The sequence below is a fragment of the Brassica napus genome, chromosome C5 (genome assembly GCF_020379485.1).
Source record: "Brassica napus cultivar Da-Ae chromosome C5, Da-Ae, whole genome shotgun sequence".
Lineage (NCBI taxonomy): Eukaryota > Viridiplantae > Streptophyta > Magnoliopsida > Brassicales > Brassicaceae > Brassica > Brassica napus.
Genome location: NC_063448.1, coordinates 16,222,830 through 16,243,751, shown reverse-complemented (window position 1 = coordinate 16,243,751; position 20,922 = coordinate 16,222,830). Strand labels below are relative to the sequence as shown.

The 20,922-nt window shown below is 45.9% G+C and overlaps 2 protein-coding genes and 2 non-coding genes across 4 annotated transcripts; 1 reads left to right on the top strand and 3 right to left on the bottom strand.

The window, feature by feature from the left end:
• Nucleotides 1-1,166: 1,166 nt before the first annotated feature.
• On the bottom strand, nt 1,167-1,269 carry LOC125588241. The gene has a single exon (XR_007324629.1). It is a non-coding gene; the product is annotated as a small nucleolar RNA R71 (small nucleolar RNA).
• Nucleotides 1,270-7,682: 6,413 nt separating this feature from the next.
• LOC125588234 lies at nt 7,683-7,789 on the bottom strand. Its single transcript, XR_007324623.1, has one exon. It is a non-coding gene; the product is annotated as a small nucleolar RNA R71 (small nucleolar RNA).
• A 4,866-nt stretch (nt 7,790-12,655) lies between these two features.
• Nucleotides 12,656-15,158, top strand: LOC106398767 (meiosis-specific protein ASY2-like). Its single transcript, XM_048757264.1, has 5 exons — nt 12,656-12,845; nt 12,921-13,028; nt 13,142-13,628; nt 13,721-14,042; nt 14,109-15,158. The coding sequence occupies exons 1-5, from the start codon at nt 12,656-12,658 to the stop codon at nt 15,156-15,158; spliced, it is 2,157 nt and encodes a 718-aa protein (XP_048613221.1).
• Nucleotides 15,159-16,203: 1,045 nt separating this feature from the next.
• Nucleotides 16,204-18,086, bottom strand: LOC125587118. The gene is made up of 3 exons (XM_048757263.1): nt 17,544-18,086; nt 16,266-17,498; nt 16,204-16,224 (listed from the first exon to the last, which is right to left on the bottom strand). Exons 1-3 carry the CDS (start codon nt 18,084-18,086, stop codon nt 16,204-16,206), a joined length of 1,797 nt encoding a protein of 598 aa, XP_048613220.1.
• Between the last annotated feature and the right edge of the window lie 2,836 nt (nt 18,087-20,922).

Sequence of the window (20,922 nt, the reverse complement as noted above, 5' to 3'; positions counted from 1 at the left end):
GTGTGTAGCGGGTTAGAGAGACCGCTATAGTTGAAGCGCTTTCTGTAGCGGTCTTCCGTAGCGGCATAATGAGGTCGCTATGAGTTCAAGAATGCGAAAAAATCGTCTAAGTGTCCTAGCGGCCACCCGTAGCGGGCATTTCAGGTCGCTACAGGCGTAGTGACCTCTTGTAGCGACCTTTTATGGTCACTACGGAGAAAAATATCTGTTTTTATGGGTCAACCCCAGCTCGAGTTTTAGTAATATATAACTACTTTTCAGACAATAATGGGGGATCTATCTACTTTTTTATGAAGAACACAAGAACTCTTGAGAGAGAAAGCTTGAATCTTTAGTTTCTTTTCTTCTTATTCTCTTGAATTTGCTTGTTTAATCCTTGTTTATCTTTATTCTCTGTTGTATCTACTTGAATATGCTTCAATCTATTATGAGATTAAGTGTTTTCATGGAGATTAGTGAGTAGTTTCCTTAAGAATTCATGGGTTAGGGAGATTAGAGTAACTTAGTGAAGATCTATGGTGTTATTGTATTAGATCCTTGTATGAACTTGCTTGTTGAGTATTTTTAATGCTTGTTTAGTCTTGATCACTCTAAACCTGATTTCTAAACACTTCTCATCAGACATGATTAGATGAAGTGTTTGAATCAACTCAACTAAGCTCTAGTGAGATTAGCCAAGGACACTTGATGTTAAAATTGCTAGATAGTTATTAAACTTGAACTTAAAGATTGCTTGATTGAATTAAGCCAAAGACATTTGATGTTTAATGATTTCTAAGCAAATGGACATTTACCTAGACATAGGACTTGTCTAAAATTGTGTTTAGACTTAAGAGATTACTTTGATTGAAAGCTTGTCACCTAGATTGGATCTTAGTTACTTGAAGTCAATTCCCAATACCCATGGATTCACTTGTTTAAATTGATTAAAACCTTGTTGTATTGCTCTGTTTGCTATTGTTAGTTGTCACACACTCACCACTATTGAATCTACTTAGCTTAAGAAATGACTTGTATTCTCACTGATTCACATCACTAGGACTGGTTCGACATTCACCCCACTATACTACAACATTTGCAATAGGCAGAAAAACCTATTATCAACTACTTGGGATGAGTGCAAGAGAGCTTTCCTAGACAAGTTCTTCTCTACTTCAAGGACAGCTAAGATCAGGAATGAAATCTCTGGGTTTCAACAGAAAGGTCTAGAGAGCTTCAGTGAAGCATGGGAGAGGTTCAAGGGCGGTCTCAATGCCCTCATCATGGTTTCAGCAAGGAGAGTTTGCTTAGCACCTTCTATAGAGGAGCTCTACCACAATGCCGAAACAGGCTTGATACTGCCAGCAATGGTTTCTTTTTGGGAAGAACTGAGGAAGAGGCAGAGGAACTGGTAGAGAACATGGCCAAGAGTGACTCAGTCTACAGTGAGGAGCATGATAGGATCAACAGAAGTGATGATCAGCAGACAAAGAAAGAGATCAAGTCCTTGCAAGAGAAGATGGATTTGCTTCTTTCCAACCAAGCTAAACAGGAGCAGATGAACTTTGTGGGTGGTCCTATTCAAGAGCTTCCTCCCAAGGTCAATGAGGTTGATTGTTTGGAAGGTCAAGAAGAGGTATGCTTCATCAACAACAATGGTTCTTGGTACAGGAAGGAACCCAATTTTCAGTACCAAAACAACTCTCAGCAAAGACCTTACTACAACAATCAACAAGGAGGTTACCAAGCCAAGCAGAACTATCCTCAAGCCAACCAATCTCCTCAGACTCAAGGAAGTTCTTCTCAAGCTCAAGATCCAGATTCAAGTGTGGATTCTATGTTCAAGCAACTCTTGGAATTTCATGCCAGAAATGAGAAGACCATGATTTATAAGTTCAAGAACATCCATGCAAAGATTGATGGGAACTATGCTGACCTCAACAACAAGTACATGCAACTTGCCTCTCATCTCAAGGCTTTGGAGAGTCAAGTTGCTTCTATGCCTTCATCCTCCAAGCAGCCAATGGGGTCTTTACCAGGAAAACTAGAAAATAACCTCAAGGAGTCTTGCAATGCTGTCTTCTCCACTACTTCTCCAAAGATTGAGCTGAGTGATCATGAGAAAGAGGAGGATGAGGTTGAAAGATTAGTATGTGGAACTGAGTTTGGGGAAGTTGAGAGATTTGTTGTAGCCACAGCTGAAGCACAAATTGTGAAAGATGCTGCCACAAAGGTTGAAGCAACGAATCTGCAAAGAGCTGAGCCCAAGGCTGACTACAAGCTGAAAAATGTTGAACTAGAGGAAGCAACTAATGTTGTGCTATCACCTTATGATCATCTCGCTTTCCCCCAAAGAGTTCTCACCAAAGCTCAGAAGAAGGTGCTCTCCAAGTTCAGGAAAGATCTTAGTGATGTTGGGGTCAGGCTTCCAGAAATCTCAGGTATGTGTGAAGCTCATGTCCAGATGATGCTCATCAACGACATTTTAGACCACCAAACTGAAGTGGCCGAGCTTTTGGACATCTCCATTCCGAAGATTGATCCACCATTCCCTCCAAAGTCCCTCCCTAAGCTTGAGTCTCAAGGGATATTCACCTTGCCTTGCTACCTTGGTAAGCTCACTTTTGATGATGCTCTTGTTGATTCTGATGCAAGTGTGAATGTGATCTCAATGGAGATGATGAAGAGTCTAGGGATTGAGAGCATGGAGCCAAACACATCTTCCATACAGTTTGGAGATTCCTCTTCTACAACTCCTATTGGTATCATCAAGGATTTCCCTTTGAAAATTGGAGCATGCACCATTCCTATAGACCTTACTGTTCTGAAGATGGCAACTGAGAAGAGAGTCTCATTGATCCTTGGCACTCCATTCCTCACAACAGTGGGAGCTTGCATAGACTTGGCCAACAAGAAGGTCACACTCCTAAATGTGAACAAAGCTGTCTCCTATCCACTACAATCCCCAAAGATGAATGCTGAGTATTGTGGAACAATCACTTGTGGAGCATCCTCCATTGAGAAGACAAAGGCTGAAGGGGTTGGTATTGAGAAAGAAAGTCTTGTTGGAGATTCCTCTAAAGAGCTGTGTGATGAGCACTTGGAAAGTGCTAAAAAGTTGGAGGTGAGTAGAGCTACAAAGGTTGCTCATGACAAGAAGAAGATTGTGAAAGAACCTCAGCCTCCACCTCTTGATAAGACTCTTCACACTCTCACTGTCCACCCAATGAAGCTTAAAGATGGGGCCATTGAGTACAAAATCAAATGGAAGGGGAGGTCTAAGTCATTCTCAAGTGCAAGGGCCATCATCACTTCACAGCTCCAAGATGATCCAATCAAGCTTCAAGAGCTTCTCTCTCAAGTCCTCACCATCACTCTTGAAGGTGGGAAAGATCCTCCTCTTCATTAGCCAATTGGAAGGAAAGTCAAGCTAGAGACTTAAAACAAGCTCACTTGGGAGGAAGTCCCATGGTATCCTTTGTATATATCTTTATATATCTTTTTCTTGCTTTAGTGTGTTTGAATAAGCTTAGGGACAAGTTTGGGGGAATTCTAAAAAATTCCCAAAGGTCATGTCGAAAATTCCTAGGTGACAACAAGTCCTCCCTCCTCATTTCCCTTCTCTTATGACAGGCAACTTCAAGTAAGTGCATTCTACCTTTGTAAATACTTAGTTATCATGTTTATTTATTTCCCGTAGATCTCTCCTTTGAGCTTATTCTCACACAAGAGACTGTGTGAAGTAAGTTTGGGGGAGAGTCTACTATCTCACATTGTGTTTTGTTTTGTCTACTTGTCATTAAGTCTCATGCATTGCATTGTGAATAATTATTTGCATAGAAAATCCACAAAAATTGAAAAATTTTGAAAATCACAAAAATAAGTATTTAGTTGCATCATTTGCATCTTTAGGTTTGAGTCTAGAAGCATTTAGATTGCATTCATGCATTGGGAGAAACCTTGTAAAGAACACATGTCTAGAACTCAATTTGACATCCTAGCTAAACATATCAAGTAGCTTAAGCATCTTTTGAAAAAAACTTGTAAGCTTCGAGCCTTGAAAACTATTCTTGAAACTTGTTTGCTTGCTTGATGTTGGCATTGTTCTTAAGATCAGCTCCAATCTTAACTTGGCTTGAATGAACTTAATCTCTCTTGCATATGGGCACTTGCATACTTGATCATGGATCTCATACACATTTGGGTTATCTTATTCCATTATGCCAATCTTTGTTAACCCAAATGGCACTCCATACCCTACAACCTAAACCATTCTTTGAGACCAAACATTGAATTGCATGAGTGAGGCCTCTTTTGATAGTTTGTCATGTGCAAAATCTTGAGAGTATTGGGAGCGACATGGATTTGTTCTCATCTATTGCTAGCATAGGGTCATCATTTGAGCTAGCTTCTAGGATGGTGAGTGGGGTCTTTGTTCCTTAAAGGTTTATATCTTGGGTTTGGGAAGTGATAAAGTTGAGATTGATGAACAAAAGATTGTCATGAGAAAGAAAAGCCCTAGGGACCTAGAATAGAAAAATAAGAAAGCTCTTGATTGTATTGTTTGAGACCTTCCCCCTCTAAAAAAAAAAGAAAAAAAAAATGGAGAAAAAGAAAAAGAAAAAAAGAAAGATTCAATAAGATTGTGGGGAAGGGATAATAAAAAGTGTTAGAGCTTAGACATGTGAAAAGTGAATAAGAGGTCCTTAGTGGTTGAGTCTTAAGAAAAGAATGTTGTTCATTGGGTGAGTGATGTGAGTGTTTTTCATTTTGGGTTATGGGATGAATGAAATGGGTGTAGAATTTGTAATCACTTAGGAATGGGGTAGAATGATGAGAATGAATCTATGTATGCATGAGTTGCTTCTAATCTTAGATAAATTTTGCATAATGATCAAGCTCCTTGTTCTTGAGTGATAACCACCTTGAAATGACAACATTTGAATCCTTCTTTTCATTCATATTAGACCATTGTTTACCTAGCCAAATGATTGAGATCATGTGCCCATTTGTGAGAATTCACCTTGTGTGTGTGTGTGAATCAATGTGAGAGCTGGTTGAAAGAACTTGTTAGTTGATGAGTATTGCAACTTGAGTAGAGGAATAAGAGTATAGATAGGCCTAGAGAAGCTAGAGTATAATAAGGGAGTTGCTAATGCTATTTGCTATGTTTTCTTATGATGTTAGGTTGAAGGCTAGAAAGTGTTTCTTTTGGTTATAAACTCCCAATTTTAAATATCTCCCTCTTGATTGTTTTTGAAGTTTACTTGTGGACAAGTAAAGGACTAGTGTGGGGGAGTTGATATCTCATGATTTTCATAAGTTTTAGATTCATCCTTTAGCTTATTATGATCATTTTAGGTTGCATTTAGGTGTTAAATTGTAGTTGCATACATAATTGCATTTGACAGGGTCTAAGATGCACAATTGGAAGTTTTGAAGCTGATTCGGGTGGACCTTTCTGCAAATTCAAAAGTTTTGGGGTCAATTCGTAAATATCAAAAAGAAGAAGGACCATATGTGCAATTTAGCCAAAATTCACCATTGGAGAGACTGTGAGCTTTCTCTTCCTCGACTCCGGAGCTGGACGACGATGGCTGCGGCTTGGAGATGTACTCACGACACCGGAAGCTTGGAATGGACGACGATGGCTGCGGCGGTGGAGGAGCTCGCCGTGCTTGGTCCGGTGACGTCATGGCTTAGAATCCGGAGATTCGTGGTGGAGCAAAGCGTCGGAGAGAGGCTCAGACTCACAGGCGGTGACGCAGTGGCGATGTCGTGGATATGGTGAAGCTCGAGGAAGACGAAGAAGAAGAAGTCAAGCTCGAGTCGAAGCGGGTCCATTGTAGCGGGTTGGTAAGGTCGCTCGTTTTGTCACGAGCTCGGGAGCGGCTTGAGGCTCGCGGGATTCCCTTACCCGCGCGATGACGATTGACGCGGAGAGAAGGGCACGCGGGGTCATGTACCCGCTCGCATGAACTGAAGGCGTGGCGATGGCTTGACGCGGGGAAGCTTACGCTGGTTGAGCCCCAAAGATCTTACCCGAGTCGATATTTTACCTTAGTCGAATTTTAATATTTTTAAAGGGCATTTTAGACTTTCTAAAGGAAACCATTAGGTTTTCCAAGGACATATAAATACTCTTGTAATCCCAAAGTTGGGGGAGATTATCTTATTTTCTATCTAATCACAAAAGAACTTTGAGTTGAAAAATCTAATCTTGATCATAAGTTCTTATCTTTGCTTGATTATCTTGCTCTCTAATCATGTTTAACCTTGAATCATCCAAGGTTTTGGGGTTATTCATGTCTATTAGTGAGTAGACTAATCTTGGATTCATGGGCTATGGTGATTAAGGGTGATTAGAGAAGATCTAGGGTGTTTAGTGTTAGATTTACTTGTTTCCTTGCTTGTTGAGGGTTCTCAATGCTATTTTAGTCATGTTCATACTAAAATAGATCTCTAGGCATTTCATGCCCACAAGGTGTATGATGAAATGCCTGAACCAACTCTTCAATGCTTTTAGCTTGCTTTACCTAAGAGATTAGTTGCTAAAGGAGTTAAGATTGCTATTAGACTTGTTCTCCATGTTTGTTTTAGTAACATTCAACCTAAGAGATTAGATGCTTGAGTTGTTTTACCAAAAGAACATTCATCTAGAGATAGAGCTTGTTTAGCTTAGTGTCTAGGCATAAGGAAAGTGTTTGATTGATACCTTGCCACCCTTAGATTGGATCTACATCACTCAAGATCAAATGCCTAGCCCCATGAGTCCTCTTGCTTCAAATTGAGAAAGAAAGATCATTACTTTATTGCATAAGCTTATTAGTTCTTAGTTCATACCATCTTAAAACCGGATCGCACTTAGCTTAAGCATGAACTTGCATTCCCTTTGCTTTAGAATCACTTAGGATTGGTTCGACAATCTTTTATACTACATTGATTTGATCTTAGACCCTTGAAAAGTCTTGCATCAAATTGGCGCCGTTGCCCAATTCTAAGTTGATTGTAACATTGGGATTTAGTCATTTGCTTGAGACTAAGTCAATTTTTATTTAATTGTGTTATTGCTTCTCTTTGTTCTTCTCCCTTTGCATTTCAGGTGTATGAACACAAGGAGCAGAGGTCCAACAAACCTAGTTCTAAGAGTTGAAGACATTAGAGCACTTGAGAGGGAGATAGCAAGACAGAGAAGAGAAGTAGAGCAACAGGCTCACTTGCAAAGGTTGGGGTTTGATATGGAGAATCTGCCTCAAGATGGTGATGCCCACGGAGGCATTAATCCAAGAGCTGATCCTTTAAGACCACAGCGCCAGCCACAACATCCACAGCGTCAAGCTCGTGCCATTGGAGCCTATGATCAACCTCACATTAATGGTCATAGGTTGGGAATCAGAGCTCCAGCTGTGGAGAACAACAACTTTGAGATCAAGTCAGGACTGCTCAACACCATAGAGAACAACAAGTATCATGGTCTTGCTGCTGAAGACCCTTTTGATCACTTGTACAAGTTTGATAAGTATTGTGGCTTGTCCAAGACAAATGGTGTTTCTGAAGATGCTTTCAAGTTGAAGTTGTTCCCTTTCTCTTTGGGAGACAAAGCACACCACTGGGAGAATACTCTTCTAAGTGACACTGTCACTACTTGGGATGAGTGCAAGAGAGCTTTCCTAGACAAGTTCTTCTCTACTTCAAGGACAGCTAAGATCAGGAACGAAATCTCCGGGTTTCAATAGAAAGGTCTAGAGAGCTTCAGTGAAGCATGGGAGAGGTTCAAGGGCTATTGGTCTCAATGCCCTCATCATGGTTTCAGCAAGGAGAGTTTGCTTAGCACCTTCTATAGAGGAGCTCTACCACAATGCCGAAACAGGCTTGATACTGCCAGCAATGGTTTCTTTTTGGGAAGAACTGAGGAAAAGGCAGAGGAACTGGTAGAGAACATGGCCAAGAGTGACTCAGTCTACAGTGAGGAGCATGATAGGATCAACAGAAGTGATGATCAGCAGACAAAGAAAGAGATCAAGTCCTTGCAAGAGAAGATGGATTTGCTTCTTTCCAACCAAGCTAAACAGGAGCAGATGAACTTTGTGGGTGGTCCTATTCAAGAGCTTCCTCCCAAGGTCAATGAGGTTGATGGTTTGGAAGGTCAGGAAGAGGTATGCTTCATCAACAACAATGGTTCTTGGTACAGGAAGGAACCCAATTTTCAGTACCAAAACAACTCTCAGCAAAGACCTTACTACAACAATCAACAAGGAGGTTACTAAGCCAAGCAGAACTATCCTCAAGCCAACCAATCTCCTCAGACTCAAGGAAGTTCTTCTCAAGCTCAAGCTCCAGATTCAAGTGTGGATTCTATGTTCAAGTAACTCTTGGAATTTCAGGCCAGAAATGAGAAGACCATGATTTATGAGTTCAAGAACATCCATGCAAAGATTGATGGGAACTATGCTGACCTCAACAACAAGTACATGCAACTTGCCTCTCATCTCAAGGCTTTGGAGAGTCAAGTTGCTTCTATGCCTTCATACTCCAAGCAGCCAATGGGATCTTTACCAGGAAAACTAGAAAAGAACCTCAAGGATCTTGCAATGCTGTCTTCTCCACTACTTCTCCAAAGATTGAGCTGAGTGATCATGAGAAAGAGGAGGATGAGATTGAAAGATTAGTATGTGGAACTGAGTTTGGGGAAGTTGAGAGATTTGTTGTAGCCACAGCTGAAGCACAAATTGTGAAAGATGCTGCCACAAAGGTTGAAGCAACAAATCTGCAAAGAGCTGAGCCCAAGGCTGACTACAAGCTGAAAAATGTTGAGCTAGAGGAAGCAACTAATGTTGTGCTATCACCCTATGATCATCTCCCTTTCCCCCAAAGAGTTCTCACCAAAGCTCAGAAGAAGGTGCTCTCCAAGTTCAGGAAAGATCTTAGTGATGTTGGGATCAGGCTTCCAGAAATCTCGGGTATGCGTGAAGCTCATGTCCAGATGATGCTCATCAACGACATTCTAGACCACCAAAGTGAAGTGCCGAGATTTTGGACATCTCCATTCCGAAGATTGATCCACCATTCCCTCCAAAGTCCCTCCCTAAGCTTGAGTCTCAAGGGATGTTCACCTTGCCTTGCTACCTTGGTAAGCTCACTTTTGATGATGCTCTTGTTGATTCTGGTGCAAGTGTGAATGTGATCTCAATGGAGATGATGAAGAGTGTAGGGATTGAGAGCATGGAGCCAAACACATCTTCCATACAGTTTGGAGATTCCTCTTCTACAACTCCTATTGGTCTCATCAAGGATTTCTCTTTGAAAATTGGAGCATGCACCATTCCTATAGACCTTACTGTTCTGAAGATGGCAACTGGGAAGAGAGTCCCATTGATCCTTGGCACTCCATTCCTCACAACAGTGGGAGCTTGCATAAACTTTGCCAACAAGAAGGTCACACTCCTAAATGTGAACAAAGCTGTCTCCTATCCACTACAATCCCCAAAGATGAATGCTGAGTATTGTGGAACAATCACTTGTGGAGCATCCTCCATTGAGAAGACAAAGGCTGAAGGGGTTGGTATTGAGAAAGAAAGTCTTGTTGGAGAGTCCTCTAAAGAGCTGTGTGATGAGCACTTGGAAAGTGCTAAAAAGTTGGAGGTGAGTAGAGCTACAAAGGTTGCTCATGACAAGAAGAAGATTGTGAAAGAACCTCAGCCTCCACCTCTTGATAAGACTCTTCACACTCTCACTCTCCACCCAATGAAGCTTAAAGATGGGGCCATTGAGTACAAAATCAAATGCAAGGGGAGGTCTAAGCCATTCTCAAGTGCAAGGGCCATCATCACTTCACAGCTCCAAGATGATCCAATCAAGCTTCAAGAGCTTCTCTCTCAAGTCCTCACCATCACTCCTGAAGGTGGGAAAGATCCTCCTCTTCATTAGCCAATTGGAAGGAAAGTCAAGCTAGAGACTTAAAACAAGCTCACTTGGGAGGAAGTCCCATGGTATCCTTTGTATATATCTTTATATATCTTTTTCTTGCTTTAGTGTGTTTGAATAAGCTTAGGGACAAGTTTGGGGGAATTCTAAAAAATTCACAAAGGTCATGTCGAAAATTCCAAGGTGACAACAAGTCCTCTCTCCTCATTTCCCTTCTCTTATGACAGGCAACTTCAAGTAAGTGCATTCTACCTTTGTAAATACTTAGTTATCATGTTTATGTATTTCCCGTAGATCTCTCCTTTGAGCTTATTCTCACACAAGAGACTGTGTGAAGTAAGTTTGGGGGAGAGTCTACTATCTCACATTGTGTTTTATTTTGTCTACTTGTCATTAAGTCTCATGCATTGCATTGTGAATAATTATTTGCATAGAAAATCCACAAAAATTGAAAAATTTCAAAAATCACAAAAATAAGCATTTAGTTGCATCGTTTGCATCTTTAGGATTTAGTCTAGAAGCAAATGATGCAACTAAATGCTACAACCCTAACCATTCTTTGAGACCAAACATTGAATTGCATGAGTGAGGCCTCTTTTGATAGTTTGTCATGTGCAAAATCTTGAGAGTATTGGGAGCGACATGGATTTGTTCTCATCTATTGCTAGCATAGGGTCATCATTTGAGCTAGCTTCTAGGATGGTGAGTGGGGTCTTTGTTCCTTAAAGGTTTATATCTTGGGTTTGGAAAGTGATAAAGTTGAGATTGATGAACAAAAGATTGTCATGAGAAAGAAAAGCCCTAGGGACCTAGAATAGAAAAATAAGAAAGCTCTTGATTGTATTGTTTGAGACCTTCCCCCTCTAAAAAAAAAAAAGAAAAAAAAATGGAGAAAAAGAAAAAGAAAAAAAGAAAGATTCAATAAGATAGTGGGGAAGGGATAATAAAAAGTTGTTTGATCGGAAAACGGTAATAAATAAGATGTGGGTTTAAACAAAGACGTCTTATTAATGGTCGGAGAAAAAACGTTCGGTCGGTTACAAGGGAAAAGAAGAGAGTGCGACAGAAAAGAAGCCGGTGGCTCGATGAGCTACCGGAAAAGTACAACTAACGGCGAGATGAAGCAAAGGTGAAAACACTAATCTAGCCGCCAAGTGTTAGTCAGTGATTTTGGATCCTTTTCTCGTTGTCTCTCCTTTCCCTTATATAGACGTCCTAATATCTCGTCCTTGACCTAATTTACGCCATCTTGGTGGGCCTCCTCTGCTGGGCCGAGAAGCCCGTAGGCGTCCGAGCAGCCGCTGAGCCGAACGTACTTCAGTCGATGATGATCAACTAAAAGTACTCAAGAGTCAAGCCGAGATACCTGCCTCTCGAGCCGACCGATCGAGCCGTTGCTCTTCCTAATCCGGGCCAGGCCTTCCTATTCCTCGGGCCTTGTGGGATGGTCAAATCCATCCTCTACAGTAAGTCCCCCCCCCCCAAGTCCATTAGTGAGCGAAGTGCTTTCCAGCTCGTGATGGATTCTAAGGTTTGAAGGTTTGAGGGAATAGGAGGCCTGTCGGAAGGTTAGAGCGGTTGGTCGATGAGTTGCACAGCGTTGTTCTCTCGGAAGCAAGCAGTAGAGGCTTTTATCTCTTCCTTTGGTCATCGTGTCGCAGGAAGGGTTCGTCGCGAAGGTCCGTTGGACATTTGGGAGAGTATCAAGGCCCATTTAGGCCCGTTTAGGCTTAATGACGACACCTCGAATTCCCCCCCCCCCTTTTTTCTCTTTTAAATGCACCGAGAAGTCGAAACGTCGCAAGGGTCCGATGGGTTTTTAGGGCGGATTTCGAGGCCCATTTGGGCCCGAATAGACCTAATGATGGGGCCTCGAGTTTCCCCCCCCCTTTCTTTTCCTTATAAATACGCAGATCCCCTTTCATTTCTTCAAGTTTTTCTCCGCGATCAAAGGTACTTTCTCTCTCTTTCCTTTATCTCTCTAAGCGTTGTTAGATTCATTCGAAGCATTCTTCACCGTTCCGTTCTGCGATGTCGTCGGGTCAGAGGCTATCGAAGCAACAGAAGGGAAAGGCAGTCGCAGCGACGTCGAATCCGACAAGGAATCCCGACGGGGGTCGTGTCGGAGATCCGGAGGCGATTCATCGCGCGGCGATGATGGACACGGCGAATCTATCTAGCTCTCAGCGACTTCTGGTTGCGGATGCTGCGAGACTCGCGAGAGAAGGATGTCAGGACGTCGTTGCGAGGGATGCAATGGAATGTTCGAGAGACGGGCAGAGCGGGGCGATGCCTGTTGACTCGGTCACCCTGAGAGCTCGATCTGCGGAGGTTGGTCTCTCGGAGGACGATGATTCTGAGGCCGAGTTCTTCCCGACTACCTTTTACCCCGACGGAATTTTCGAAGAGCTTCCTCAACTCCATCCCGATTTATTGCGTCCTGCCTTCTTGGCCGGTCAGGACTGGGAGGGCGTAGAGAAGACGAAGTCGACTCTTGGAAGCGTGAAGAGGGTTCTTCGGGCTGCGGGTGCCGTAGGCGTGACCTTCCTTGGGGTACCAGACGGTGTACAAATCCTATTTTTAGGAAGACACTCGTTGCTGGTTCCCCATCCCGCGACTGATCACAGCATACGCCAGACGTTGAGATCTCGCGATCAGTCAGCTGCTGAATGGCTCGCTGCGACTAGCGGTCACTTTGTCGGTTTTGGCGGAGCAGATCGACATGCCGATGAGCGTTAGGTCGTTCGAGGAGATGACCTCGATAACCGACATGAAAGATGGTACTTACTCGGTGAAGATGCGACCGAACTGCAATGTGTGTGCCGGTCATCCGAATAAGATGAAGAACTGGCAGCGCTCCTACTTCTTCCTTAAGTCCGACAGCTCGGCCTTCGAGGAGCCTCCCCAAGATGATTATCGAGTTCTTTGGAACCGTTCTTGCGGTAGAATATTCTGTCGCGAACCGTAAGCGATTTGTCGATTCTAACCAACCTTTTTTTTTTTTGCTTTGTATGCAGTTGGCCATCCTACCTCCCCAGTTTATCCCGAAGATTTCTTGAGGAGTGTTCGCGCCGTCGCTCTGCTTCGAATCTATCGTTGGTCCGAGATCTCCGTCGAGAAGATCCGTGAGCTTAAAGATCGAATCGCTCGAATTACGTTCTCTCGCAGCTCTAGACTGTGCTCTTTTAGTCGCAAGTTTTATTTGTCGCGTCCTGACCCTTCTGCCTTATGTTTTCAGGAGAGTGGAGATCCGATCTTCCGACCGTTCTTCCCATTCGCGCTAAGCGACTGGACATCTTCCCGAGAGACATCCAAAAACAAATTACCGAGGCGAAGAAGATGGGTACTCTTCCTGAACTGAGCGCAATAATAGCGGCTCAGCTGGGGCTGACTAGCGGGGAAGGATCCTCAACGGCGGTTCCCCGTTCTAACGAGGTTTTCCCTTCTGATGCCAGAAGTGCGGGGAAGGGCAAGAAAAGGAAAAGAGGCGATGGCTCGGGAGCCGAGAGGAGTACTGAGGAGACGAGTGATGTCCCTCCTTCCAGTGAGCCCCGGAAGAAGAACAAGAAGAAAAGGACAAAGAAGAAGTCCGCCGGCGAGCAGTTGGAAGATGCTGACGAGCGGATCGAGCAAGAGGAGGAGGATGCTCGAGAAGAAGAAATTCAGCCCGAAGAGGGGGGGGTTCTGAGGCAGAAGCCTCGGAGGGACGGAATGACGAGGAGGGAGTAAGTGAAGGAGGGGAACGCGAGACTTCTCCTAATGCCGCCCGCTCGGGTGATTCTGAGGAAGATAGCGAAGGGTCACCACTCCTGATAAGGAGGGGAAATGACGAAGACGATGATGAGAGGCGGTCTCCTGTTCTGACGTCTCCTCGCGAGAGAACTCCAGTTCCCGTCGGAGGAGGGGCCGTCCAGACCGGTACTTCTTCCCGTGGCACCGCTATCCTAAGGAGGGCACCCGGATTCAGCTTTCCCGACAAGGTCGACTTCCACTATGAGGGACCGGCTCCCTTAGTGTACGTTCCAGAGAAATGTGGGGAGTTTCTCTGTCAACTAAGAGGGAGGGCGAAACCTCTTCCCGCTGTGAAGGACCTTATCTTCGGGGGTGAATACGAAGAAGCTGCAAGGGCCAAACTGCTGGTAAACGGCTTTTTTAAATTCCTTGACTCCTAACTTCCAACGATTTCCATTGTGTCGCGTGTTCAGGGTGATAGCACGATGAATGTCGTGATTGATAAATACGACACGGCCCTTAAAGGAGCCTTGGAGGAGCTCGAGCTGGCCAAGAAAGAGTTTGCTGAGAAGGAAGAGGTTTCTGCTCGTCAACTGAACGAGTCAAGGGCCAATCTGCAGAAGCTCAACGGGATGATGACCCGCACCGTTGCTCGACGCGATGAGTTTAAAGCCGCGCTGGAGTCGTCTCGAAGAACCATCTGCGAGCTTGAACAGAAGAATGCTGACCTCGAGAGCGAGAGGGCTTCGCTCGCTGCCACGCACGAGCGAGAGATGAAACGCCTGAGAGACTCCAGAATCTTGGAGGTGACGAGAGAAAGGGGGATAGTTGAGGCGGAAATGACCGCCAAGGCTAGTCGTTGCTTCGCCAAGATTCGTTCTCGAGAGGAGTGTCAGGGTCCTTACGATGAGGCTCGGTTACTTTACAGCCAAGCCTTTGGGACTAGGAAGTGCCTCGAGGCCTTGAAAGGAGCCGGGAACGACATACCGCAAGCCTCTATTGATATGTTCGTCGAGTACGAGAGAAAGTACAAACAAGAGGCTGAGCAGCTGAAGGTTGGTGATATCCCTGAAAGCGATTTTAGACTCTCTCCTCTCGTGTTGGAGTCTCAGTTCGTGGATGCTCGGATTCTGGCGGGTCTCGACCCGTATGGTTCCAACGCTGGCTTAATTGACCCGGAGACCGCGGTGAATCTGCGTGTCTCGTCTACTCATCCGGTCGGAGAAAGGCGCGAGGAACCGACGCTTCCTATCGAAAACCCTTCGACTGTTCTTGAGGAAGGAGTGCCTGGTCGAGGAGCTCGAGTTGATGGAAATAACGTTCCTGTCCTCGTGCTTTCGGACACTTCAGTCGAGGGTCGCGATTCGCCACCTCCAGAAGAGTCTCGTCGGGACGGCGAGGAAAACACTGGCGAGGTGTCGGAGGATGTTGCGGTGCAAGTCTCTCCGATTGCCCGCGAATCGAGCGTCAGGGCTTCGGAGCTTTCCGCCCTTAATGATCGCGACAGTGATCGGGAAGCTTAGTTTTCTTTGTTTGTTGTTTTCTTTTGAGTCTCGGAGGACTTATGTTGTTGCCATTTAGACTTTTGCCTTTCGAGGCTTCTACTTTGTTTTTCCTCTGTTACAACTCTTCGAATCGTATTAACTGTTTGTCTTTTATTGTACTTGTCTATCAAATGCATGATTTTTCAAGATTTGAAGTGACTGTTTGTTTAGTATAAACATTTTTCGAGATATCGAATCGTTGTAGTGTTGAGCTCGTTATGACTTTGTCTCGGTCGATTTCTTTGACTCGCGATCGTTCGTCATTTGAGTTTAATTATAATCGAGATATCGAATCGTTGTATTGTTAAGCTCGTTATGACTTTGTCTCGGTCGATTTCTTTGACTCGCGATCGTTCGTCGTTTGAGTTTAGTTATAAGTCCTCGACGTTGACGGTTCCAAATCGACCCTAGCGTAATTTTCAAGCGTTCGGTGGGTCAAACTTTACTTTAGTAAATTACAGGGTGAGTTGGAGTCATTGTCTCGGTCGTGTTGGTTTAAATCGCAACACGGTCGACTCCCGTGAATACGTGTCGGATCAGGACATATCCAACGTGGGATGCGAGTACCGATACGCTTGTTCGAGAAGCCGGGGCATGCTCGTGTCGGCACCGCTTAAGTGATCGTCTGCTTCGGAGATCGATTCCTCGGGGAGGAGGTTTGTATTTTTTTTTTTTTTTCGGCTGGACCCTTTTTTCTTTTGGGCTGCCTACGTATCCCTTTGTGGGAATCAAGCCATTCGCAGTTCTTAGATTACGAGTAAAAGTGACTTTTGAGGCGCGTTTACTCGGTTTTTTTTTTTTTTTTTTTTTTAGGAGACCGAGTAAAAGTGGCCTTAGTGGCGCATTTACTCGGTAAAGTGTTCGTTTTGACTAAGGATGGAAGAGGCGGAGATGTTTGGAGTTCCAAGCTCTCGGTACTGCTTCGCCTGTTGAAGTCTCGAGGCGGTATACTCCTGGTTTGATGACTTCGACTATCTTGTATGGTCCTTCCCAGTTGGCTCCAAGCTTGCCGGCTTTCCACTCCTTAGTATTTTCGAAGACCTTTCTTAAAACAAGATTGCCCATTTCGAGGGGACGCGACTTAACCTTTTGGTTGTAGTAGCTCTCGATTTGATGCTGGTAATTTTGGATACGGAGTAGTGCTTGGTCGCGCTTTTCCTCGATGTCGTCGAGTGCGTTGAGCAGCATGTCACGATTGAGTTCGACGTTTTGTGGCATTCTTGATCGGCGCAAACTCATCACATTCACTTCTGCGGGAGCCATTGCCTCGACGCCGTAGGCCATTGAAAAGGGCGTAGCCTTCGTCGCTCCGCGAGGAGTTGTTCTGTGGGACCACAGGACACCATCTAGTTCATCCGCCCAGCAACCCTTCTTTAAGTCGAGTCGTTTCTTCAGACCGTCGATGATTTTCTTGTTCGTCGACTCAGCTTGGCCGTTACTCTGCGGGTTTCTCAGGGTCGACATGTTGAGTCGAATGCGCCATCTGTGGCAGAATCCCTTGAAATGATGCGAGATGAATTGTGAACCGTTGTCTGTGATGATCTCGTATGGGAGCCCGTGTCGGCAGATTATGTTCTTCCAGACGAAGTTTTGCACCTCCTTGTCGGTGATGCTGGCATAGGCTTCGGCTTCGACCCACTTGGTGAAGTAGTCTGTGAGGACCAGGATGAACTTCTTTTGGCGAGATGCCGGCATTGGACCGATGATGTCCATTCCCCATCGCATGAATGGGTATGGAGCAGTTAGGGTATGAAGGAGCTGCGTTGGGCTGTGTAAGGTGGGAGCATGACGCTGGCATTTGTCGCACTTGCGCACGTATCTCTCGCAGTCGGCGTTCATGGTTGGCCAGTAGAATCCGAGATTCTTCACTTTTAATGCAAGAGCTCGTCCGCCCGAGTGATTGCCTGCTGCTCCTTCATGTGTTTCGGCCATGACTAGTCTCGTTTCTTCGCCGGAGATACATTTGAGTAGCACCTTCGTCGCGGTCCATCGGTGTAGTTCCCCGTCCATGACAACGTAGTGTGCACTACGTCGCTTCAGTCGCCGCGCGTCCCATTTCTCGGTGGGCAATAAACCTTCAGCGAGATAATCGATGAGTTCCTTGCGCCAATCTGTTGGCTGATCATCCTGCGAAGGAGGTTCTGCTTCGTCGATGTCCATCGCTTCGCTAATCGCTGCTGCGATTGCAGTCTGTTCCGCCTTCATGTCGATGCTCGGTTTCTCGATTTTATGGATTGGGATTGTCCTCTTGACTTGATCGTGTAGCTTGCTTCCTAGAGCAGCGAGGGCGTCGGCACAGACATTTTCTCCGCGAGGAACCTTCGTGAGTTCGAAGAACTCGAAGTCTCGCGTGAGGTCTTGGACGAGTTTGAGGTAGGCGTCCATCCTTTCGTTGCGGACGTCGTAATCGCCGAGGTACTGGCTTACAACAAGTTGAGAGTCGCAGTAAGCGCTGATCCTTTTGGCCTTTACTGCCTTGGCGAGACGGAGCCCTGCGATGAGGGACTCGTACTCAGCTTCGTTGTTTGACGCCGCAAAACCAAAACCGAATGACTGCCGGATGAGTTCTCCTGTTGGTGATTGCAGTTGCACTCCTGCCCCCGACCCTTTACTCGTGGATGAACCGTCAACGTGGAGGATCCAGTTCAAACTTGGTAGGATGAGGTCTTGCTCCAGCTCTGGTGTTAACTCGATCAAGAAGTCTGCAAGGACCTGTGACTTTGCTGCTATGAGATTCTTGTACACGATGTCATGTTCGCTCAGCTCCATCGCCCATTTAGTCAACCGTCCTGACTGGTTGGTATTCTGCATAACCGTTCGGAGTGGTTGGTTGGAGAGCACTTCAATCGTGTGCGACTGAAAGTAGGGTCGCAGTTTCCTGGCCGAGGTGACGACAGCTAAGGCCATCTTTTCGAGTGTTGGGTATCTCGTCTCCGGCTCGGTCATTCTTTTACTTGTGTAAAAGATTGGTTTCTGTTCTTCCCGATCTTCTCGAATGAGCAAGCTGCTGACAGCGGAGGATGTGACGGCTACGTAGAGAGACAATGTGTCGCCGGCTTCTGGCTTTGATAGTACTGGGGGGGGGTCGTGAGGTAGTGCTTGAGTTGATTGAACGCCTCTTCGCATTTTTCGTCCCAGACGAACCTCTTGTTGCCCCTTAGTAGCTCGTAGAAGGGAAGACACTTATCGGTTGATCGCGAGATGAACCCGTTGAGAGCTGCTATGCGTCCGGTTAGTCGCTGTACTTCGCGGCTGTTCTTTGGGCTTGGAAGATCGAGGATCGCCGAGATCTGCTTGGGGTTAGCCTCGATTCCTCGTTGAGTGACAATGTAGCCGAGGAATTCTCCCGAAGTGACACCGAAGGTACACTTGGCCGGGTTGAGCTTCATCCCGTAGTCATTCAAGATCTTGAAGCAGTCGCGTAAGTTGTTTAGGTGATCGTCGGCCTTGAGCGATTTGACTAACATGTCGTCGATGTACACTTCCATGGTGTTGCCTAGCTGATCGGCGAACATTCGGTTGACGAGTCGCTGATAAGTCGCGCCGGCATTCTTTAGCCCGAAGGGCATCACCTTGTAGCAGTAGGTCCCTCTGTCGGTGATGAATGCCGTCTTCTCGCGATCGTCGGGATGCATCAAGATCTGGTTGTATCCCGAGAAAGCGTCCATGAAGGTTAGGAGTTCGTTACCAGCAGTTGATTCGACGAGACGATCGATATGAGGGAGTGGGTAACTGTCCTTTGGGCACGCCTTGTTGAGGTCCGTGAAGTCGACGCATATGCGCCATTTGCCGTTTTTCTTTTTGACGACAACCGGGTTAGCCAACCATTCGGGGTATCGGACTTCGGTTATGAAACCCGCGTCGAGGAGCCTGTTGACTTCTTCATTTACGGCTTTAGATCGTTCTGGACCGAGTTTTCGTCGCTTCTGTCGGATGGGTTTGAACGTCGGATCAACGTGTAGTTCATGAGAGGTAACTGCGGGGTCGATTCCCTTCATGTCGGAAGTCTTCCAGGCGAACGTCGAGGCGTTGTCTTTGATGAAAGAGATGATCCTTGAACATACGTCGTCGGACAGGTAGACGCCAACTCGGATGATTTCGTCGGGTCGGATTCATCAATTGCGACTTTGCGAACTTCCTCCTTCTGAGGGTATATCTTGTTGAGTGGTTTACTGACGGAGTTGACAAGGGAAGCTTGTTGCTGCATCTTTACAGTTGCGATCAGTAGTTCTCTTGCGGCTTGTTGATCGCCCCGAATCGTCTGAGTTTTGCCGTCTTTTCCGGGAAACTTGATGCATTGATGATAAGTCGAAGGGACGGCTTTCATGGAATGCAGCCATGGTGTTCCGAGTATGGCATTATAGGGTGCTTTGGCGCGGATGACGGAGAACTTGACGGTGCGGGTTATACCACCTGCGTAAACTGGAAGGCGAATTGTCCCGATCATTTGCTCCGAGGCTCCGTTGAAGCCGGTGAGCGTGCGAGAGGAAGGCTTCATATCCCTTAAATCAACTCCCATTTTGTCGAGTGTGTCGTGAAAGATGAGATCGACTGAGCTGCCGGTATCAATAAGGACTCTTGCGACCAGACATTCGCCGATGTCAAGGTCGACGAGGAGAGGATCGTTATGTGGCATGTGGACGCCCTTGGTGTCTAGTGCCGAAAAGGTGATCTGGTGATCATTTTCGACTGGAGAAGGCCACTTCTGAGAGGTGGTTGCTTGACGTTTGTAATCTTTGACGGCTCGAACCGAGTCACCGCAAGGTGGTGATCCGCCCATTATGACACTAATGTGCGAGGCTCGGGTAGCTCGCATTGATTCGAGTTGCTTCCTCAAATCGTCAGTTGTGTTCTCGAATGTAGGAATTTCTGCGGGCTGTTTCTTTTTTGACTCAAGACGTCGTCGCAGATCGGACCCTTTCGAACGGTTGAGTTGGATTCGCAGGTCGTCGGCCTTCGAATTGAGCTGGTCACGAAGGTCACCAGTTTGACCGACTCTCCGAGCGTTGCATTTTGAGATGGTCGCACGGAGGTCGGTGGTTCCTGTGTTTTCGTTAGTGGCGCTTTTTCGCTTCAATAGAATGCATAGGTCTTTATCTGCTTTCGAGGGAGCGAGAGACTGCTTATCCTTGCTGTCCAATTTATCACGCAGATCTGGTTGCACTGTCGGGACGTCGTCATCAGAGGAGTCGCAAGGGCGAGAGAGTATGACTTCCACTCATCGCCGGCGACGCGGGTGTTCGTCTTCTGACGAATCGTTGGCGGGGCCGACGTTGTTGATGGGAGTGCGCTCAGAGCTTGCTCCTTCCTCGCTCGGGGCCGTGTTCTTTTGAGACTTCTGTGCCTTCTTCTCCTTGTTCTTACTCCAGCTTTTAGTGTTTTTCGGTGTCGTAGGAGAAGTGGGCATTTGGATTGTCCCATTAGTGATCCCGTCGAAAAACTGCCCGATGAGGACCTTACATTCCTTCGTGTCATGGGAGTCCCTTTTGTGGTAGAGGCACCATTTTTTCGGCTCCTCGGAGTTTGAACTCGCTGGTTCGGTTGGGGTTGATTGCTTCGGAGCGGAGTCTCGATCCAAGTGGTTCCAGCCTTTCTCTCGCGTGATGGCTGCTGATTTTGGAGATTCCTCATCATCGACCGAGCTAACGTAGCCTCGCTTCTGAGTGGTATTTCCACCGGAGGAGTGCTGGCGAGGCTCGGGGCGGGTGTCGTTTGTTCGGGAGGATCGCTGTCTCGCTGCTGC